Here is a 7,197-nt window from a genome sequence, read left to right as displayed (position 1 = left end):
TTATCGTACGCGTTATAACTCGCGAGACTTGTGCTTTGTTTTTTAGTTTTTTGTTTTTTGTTTTATTATTTTCTTTTATTGTATTAAATTTATCTATTTTTAACGCTCCCAATATTAATAGCAAATGCTAATCGGCTGTATGAAATTTTACATAAAACAATAGACCGAAATATTGTATATTATTCGGTTCAAATTACGTTTAAAAATGACAGCTCTATTACTATTTACTTATTTGTTGATCTAAAACTCATGAATGTCGTTAGTAATTTAACAAATAAATATTATATCAAAGTTAATTTGTTTTAAATAGTACAAACACATCCTTATACGATAATTCGCAAGCATATTAAATTAAATCCCGACATTTACTCCCACATTTGCTCATTTATTACAGAAGTTTCTACGTAAAATAATGAAAAGAAAAGAAGAAGAAGAAGAAGAAGAAGAATCTTCTTCCATTTTCCTTTTTATTAAGCGGCTATAATGTTTCAACTCGATGGGATTGTAATTTTCTGAGCTTTACATCGACCTATGAAATATGGCATTCCATTCGAAAGACATAAATTACATTATCGTAAGAGTCACGATGCTAATGTCCGTGTAACTTAGTTTCGATGCTAAATAAAGCGACAACAATTAAGAAAAGAAGAAAAAAAGTGAATGAGAGAAGTGATAGTCACCTTGGGTAAGGATAGGGCGGCATCGGCAAATCCAACTGTCCGCTGTCCACGGAGGCTGTTTCCCAGAGTCTCATGATCTCCGGCCCGGCGACGTCACCCATCTCGCCCCAGGAGTCAACAGCGCTGTCGACACTCGGCAGACTCTCGCGAGCCGACCTGAGCGCACTGCTCGAGTACTGCGGCTGCACCAAGTCCCCGGAAATGCTCGACTCCCTGCGCGAGATCCGAGACTTTGACAAATGTCCTCTTTCATTCGTAATTCGCTTCGAAAGCCAAACTTACGGCAATCATGTCAACTATCCATATACTCATTAACAAGGATCGTTTTATCCTTTTTCTTTTTCGATAATAATATCATATTATACGACTTCGATCTACTACGATCCTCCCTCGCGCGTAAATCATACCGTCAGTTTACTTTTAATTTCCAGCACTAGCTTTTCTCATTGATTATCATCAATGTGAGTGTAAATAGCGCAATTTACCTTGGATAACATTGTTAAAGGATCAATTAACTCACAACGCGTCATCATAATACTACTAAAGATTCGATAATTATTTTACTCAATTATAATCGACCTCTTCGCACTCGCCATTGTCATATAATTTATACGTTGAAAGAGCAAATTGCAAAATAACCGATTACCAACATCCTCCGCCCTCCCAACATCGACTTTCAAAATATCTAATCGTCGATGCCTCAAAGGAGCTCCCGATAATCTGCAAACTAACCCGAGGCAATGAGATAGCGCCCGATTATAAATCCGCACCTGGTTTCGGGCTCGATGAGGTCGGGTTTCCGCACGGTGAGGGCAACCACGGAACTTCCGGGCCTGTGCAGCAGTTGAGCAGCCTGGCGCAGATCACCCGGGTCGAGCCTCTGAGAGTCGATGGCAAGAAGTCGATCACCGGGTGCGAGGCTCCCCGTACGATAGGCTAGTGAGCCCCGGCGCACCTCCGAGATCCGCAGCTCCTCGTTGACCGTGATGCCGAGATCCGGCTGACCGCCGAGGGGGCGGGCGACACGCACCGTGAATACACCGGAACTCGGCACCACGGGCCCACCGACCTTGTACTCCACGACGAGCTCCACCTACTCACAAAGTCACGTGCTCTTGATTATGATCGAAAGTAGGTGGGGTCGATATCGACGAGGAAATAAGTCGTTTAATTATGGATAAATAAGAGGGATTCAGGGATTCGAGGGGCTCGAACGTTAGTCGGCCATTACTTATATGATACTCTTTGACAATTTTTCATAAATTGCTTATTGCTTATTGCTTATTGCTTATTGCTTATATCGTTGCTGAAACATTGTAGTGTGGAATGCAAAAAATGACAAAAAAAAAAAAAAAAAAAAAAAAAAAAAAAAAAGAAAAAGAAAAAGAAGGTGATACTAGCAGTTAAAAATACGCGTAATTAATATAAGAATTAAGTGGATGTACTGAAAAAAATTACGCGCGATGACACAAGTATGGAACACATAAGATCGAACGAATATAAGGAAACGTAAAATTTTCATTGCTATGAAGCTGTCGACTGGTCGTCGACACTTTTATATTACAAAATGTGCAATAAAAATATTGTAATCATCAGCTCTTGAAGCCATGATTGCGATTTATTCTATTTAAAACGACTGTCTGCCATTGGAGTGAGATAAAAGTTTCGAGGCAAACTCTTTGAAGCCTATCTGTTCCCAAATTAAGATTTCTATTCAATTTTTCTTCAATTAAATTATCAATGTTTTATTATTGGCCATACGTTCATCTATCTTGAATTAATCGTTAATATTTCTTTCTCCATACACAGGGATCGAGATCGATACCCACGTTTTGTGATATTTCTTAAGGAACGATTTCTAAATGTAAGAACAATTTCAGTGAAAATATATCAGCCATTATTAGCAACATCGAGCATCATTTACATTGGATTTAAGCTTTCCATTCCATTATTCGTGAACAATAGATTATGCAAAATTTGCAATTTAAGTAAGTATAATCATCGCAGTATCTTGCAATATATTTTTTTTAATTATATTTCACACATTTTGTTAAATACTCTACGATCCTTTGACGTCTGCAAGCTTCCAACAACAACAAAAACAAAAAAACAAACAAACAAAAAAAAAAAAACACTCTCATCCACTTAATCGAGCCTACAACAGCATTGCTCCAAGCGAGACTCGAATTTCATATTAAATCTTCTATAAAATAGTAGCCATTGTGTATTTGTTGAAAGTGGCGTTGTAAAAGCTCGTCTCTCCCTCGGCATAACAAGCCTATAAAAGCAATTGGCGTAAATTTTCTAAAACAACCGTGCACTCTCATCCGCTCGCGGGCGAATTAACTTCAAGAGCGCCATTAGTGGGGCGATAAAAAATTTTATCGACACTTGGGCTCGCGGTAGAACGCCTTTCATCGTCCATTTCCGGGGGAATCACGAACAAATATATCGTTCGTGCCCGTCAATATAAATATACATTGTTGTGCGTGGAAATCGCTGGTATCACCATATCACCGACAATTAAACGCACAACGAGCGTCGACCAAGTAACGATATGATGATGATGATGACGACGACGACGACGACGACGACGACGACGACGACGACGACGACGACGACAATGATAAAGTAAGAGTCGGATGAAAGAGGACACGGAAAAGAGGGAGGAGTTAGGTTGTCGAGATCGAACGTACCTGCGGCGCCTCGAGGATCATGGCGACTTCGGCGGGCTGCACATCTCTCAGACTCCTGCGATTGACGGCGATGACGCGGTCGCCCGGCAATAGGACGCCGCTCCTCTCGGCAGGGCCTCCCGGTTCGAGGATGTCGACGACGTAATCGAGTCGCTCCTCGGTCTGTTTGAGACCGATGCCGAGGCCCCGGTGATCCGGTCGCAGCAACACCGTAAGCGTCTCCTGCGTGTAAAGGGCGTTCCTCGCTGCCCGCTGGGCCTGCGGTTGCGCCCTACGCTTCATCGTGCGGCTCGAGGCGCTCGGCGGCCTCGGTAGGATCTGCAACCTGGTGCGAACGCGATCGCTCTATCAGTCCCAACGTTGAACGAGAAGACGCGCGAGGACCTTCGATTCCGAAACAGTCCGTCACCCTTAACCCCGATAACTCTACTACGACTTAATAATCGCCCTCTACGGGGAGATCGATGGTTCGACTTCTCCTAGCTATCCTGCTGTAAACCAATCGGCCCTCCTCCCCGTAAACTCGAGAGCTCGATGTCATTGTCCCCGTTTTTTCAGGGTGTCCGATGATTCATCCGCTTGACCTCTCACTCACCCATTGCCAATCGACATTTCCTCGTAATGCACAAAGCGCGAAAGTGCACATCCGACCGCGACCGCGATCTCGACCGCGATCTCTACAATATAAACATAATTATCCCAGGTCTCTCTCTCTCTCTCTCTCTCTCTCTCTCTCTCTCTCTCTCTCTCTCTCTCTCTCTCTCTCTCTCTCTCTCTCTCTCTCTCTCTCTCTCTCTCTCTCTCTCTCTCTCTCTCTCTCTCTCTCTCTCTCTCTCTCTCTCTCTCTCTCTCTCTCTCTCTCTCTCTCTCTCTCTCTCTCTCTCTCTCTCTCTCTCTCTCTCTCTCTCTCTCTCTCTCTTTCAATAATCAATAATCTCATAATTTCACCTTCGATTTACCATCGTAAATACAGCTCGAAGACGCTTAAATATTGATAAGTAAGGGATGGTACATCTGATATCGTTTAGTGAGCCTAAGGAGGCTTAACGGAAAGTACCTGGCGATACGGCAGCTCTCGGAGGTGTTGCGCAGCAGCTTGGCGGCCATGATCGCATCCTGCACCGGGCTGTCGTCGACGGCGAGGAGTCGGTCCCCCGGCTGGAGGGCGCCACATCGATCGGCTGTGCTCGCCGGGCGCAGACTCTCGATGTAAACGCCGCTCGGCGTCTCGCGCACCGTCAGTCCCAGCTCACCTGCGAATCAAAACTGCCCCGTAATTTCGTCTCTCGCTCCCAGCCGACGAGATCGCGATCCCGCGCTGACAGCCGATCATCGCTAGATCGTTAAATCGTTCGTTAAACAGGGAATGGAAGGACCCGCGATCAGCGAGCGCTCGATTCGTAGTGAACGAGGATCTATTTGATTACTTATTTAACGATTACTCGCGTGGAGAGGAAGGAGTTGTCTGTCGCTCGTCGTCTGGTAGACGCAGCCCCCGTTGAGATTCCACTGATGGAGAAGGGGGATTGTACGTCGGGACTGTGGGAGTGTGGGAGCTGAAACGTGCACGAGATTGAAGTGACTGGCCTACCTGAGGCTCCGCGCTCGAGCTGAACGAGGAGCGGCCCCGAGGTGGCCGCCCTGATCTCCTCCATGTTGGCGACGTCGTACTCTATGGTGAGGGAGGCGACGGGCGCCTCGGAGCTTCGTCTCAGGGCGCGCTGGGCCTCGGCGAGGGTCAAGCCCCGCAGCTCAGCGTCGTCGACGGCTAGGAGACGGTCGCCGGGGCGCACGCGACCCTCCTTGGCCGCCGGGCCCTCGGCTTTCACACCCGTCACCACGAGGACGCGGCTCACGCCCCCGCGGAGCGTCACCCCCAGGCTGCCGCCCTCGCGCTCCACGCGCACCTGCAGTAAACATCTTCTTTTTTTACTCTCATCGAGTGCCGACGATTGCGCAGCTGCCAAACTCGTCAGGCTGATCTCTTATGATAGGATGAGCATAAGTGGCCAAATGATCCTCCACGCGCTACTCGAATTTATCAATAGGGGGAAAGAACCATGGCCCACCGCTGATCTTTTCCACCAACTCTTAACGTCTTTGCCATCCCGACGACGCTCGTTCAAATTAGCTGACAAGGGTATTATTATCAAGGGGAGCGCGGCTTTACGCTTGGCATCCTCTTCAAAAATATACTTATTTTTAAGTACCGGGGCCGCAGCCGCATCGCTCTCGGCGTTCTCGAAATTAATTTCTCTCTCTATCTATCTATCTATCTATCTATCTATCTATCTTTCTCTGTTTAACGCCTCGAATTCCAAGGTACAGGGAAAGACAGAGCGCTAATGTTTATCAAATACCGTTTCATTATAACGCAAGGATGAGCCGGAGCCACTACAGTCTTGAGCAATAACCCGGTTTTGCATTTGTCTCGTACGACTGCTGCTGCTGCTGCTGCTGTTGCTACTTACTGCTTTATCGACCGAAATATTAATAGTTGGTATTAATAGTGGAGCGGTGGTAAACTTAGACGTCCTGCAACTTAAGCTTCGTATGCCCGGATACAACGTACTTTATTATCTATTACCATTGATGCGCGCCTTTGCTCGAATTTCTTTTTTTTCCTTTTTTCGTTTTTATACTCAATAAGACTTCGGCAAAAAAAAAATGTTTTAAATAAAGTCGAGCCGCAATTATATACTCGCTGCTACTATAAAGCAAATCATTTGTTACCATTTGCGATCTATGAATGCGACAACGCGATCAAACATTTCATTAAGCTATGTATATGCGTATGCAGCATAGGATTGAGATTATTTAACAACCCTTCAAAATCCATCGCAATCCCTTAAAATATTAGATTGCAAAATTCGCGCTAGACAGAGAGGATAGAGAGAGAGAGAGAGAGCGGAAAAGGGATTTAAAGATGGAAAAAAAGTTGGGCTCGAGCTTCAAGGGTGATAATTAGCCTTGAAGGGGGTGAGTACGGGTAGGAAGGTCTGACTAGACGCTATCCGATCCTCTTTAAGACATGCACATACATTGGCAAACGTGCTCGTACGGAGAGCTCTCGACGCTGTTGTCGTCGTGCGCGTTTCGATGCCAAAATTAGACGCCGGAATTCCCGCGAAAAGGCGACGACGACGACGACGACGACGACGACGACGACAACGAAGAAGAAGGTGACGGAGAGGATGCACCGAGACAAGACGCGAGACACACAGCCAACGAGTCTGGAGCATACGAGGCGGGCACCTGTGCGACTTTGGAGGTGAGGCTGGTCGGTGGACAGCCAGCCTCGCCGACCTCATCTAGAGTGAGAAAGTTGGGCGCGAAGTAGCTCTGCACTTGCAGTTGCTGTTGCTGTTGTTGTTGCTGCTGCTGCTGCTGCTGCTGCTGCTGCTGCTGATGCTGGTATTGGTGTGGTTGTTGTTGCTGCTGTTGGTGGTGATGATGGTTGGCGTTGGCGGTGGTGTCATCGGTGCGCGTCGAGTCGGAGCTCGCGTTCGTCGCTACGCTTCCCGGCCTCGCCTTCTTGTGCGAGCGCATCGTCGCCAGGCGCAGCGAACTAAACATCTTCGCCATTTCTTTACGAACTACGCTGCACACACACACACTCCTCTCTCTCTCTCTCTCTCTCTCTCTCGTTTTCTTAGCTCTTCGTTTTCCGTCCAAGGCCGCCTCGACTTTCACTTCGGGCGCCCCCTCGCTCTAGGCGTCGCTTTTAAATGCGCTCGTCGTCGCTCCTGTCCCATCCATTAAAAGCTCACCAAAGCTCATCTCGGATGAGCTGCTCAGCTTAGCTGCAACTATAATCACGT

At 46.8% G+C, this 7,197-nt stretch overlaps 1 protein-coding gene across 1 annotated transcript in view; it reads right to left on the bottom strand.

Annotated features, from left to right (window-relative positions):
* Grip (Glutamate receptor interacting protein) overlaps positions 1-7,197 on the bottom strand; it is a 7,687-nt gene extending 490 nt beyond the window's left edge. The window contains exons 1-6 of the mRNA XM_011501359.1: positions 6,632-7,197; positions 4,968-5,283; positions 4,434-4,629; positions 3,377-3,701; positions 1,451-1,773; positions 681-893 (exon numbers count right to left, since the gene is read on the bottom strand). Of these exons, the coding sequence (XP_011499661.1) occupies positions 681-893; positions 1,451-1,773; positions 3,377-3,701; positions 4,434-4,629; positions 4,968-5,283; positions 6,632-6,961 (1,703 nt within the window). The 5' untranslated portion in view covers positions 6,962-7,197. The remainder of the gene's footprint in view (positions 1-680; positions 894-1,450; positions 1,774-3,376; positions 3,702-4,433; positions 4,630-4,967; positions 5,284-6,631) is intronic.

The sequence above is a fragment of the Ceratosolen solmsi genome, unplaced genomic scaffold, assembly GCF_000503995.2.
Source record: "Ceratosolen solmsi marchali unplaced genomic scaffold, CerSol_1.0 scaffold3, whole genome shotgun sequence".
Classification (NCBI taxonomy): domain Eukaryota; kingdom Metazoa; phylum Arthropoda; class Insecta; order Hymenoptera; family Agaonidae; genus Ceratosolen; species Ceratosolen solmsi.
This window is presented reverse-complemented; position numbering and strand designations above follow the sequence as displayed.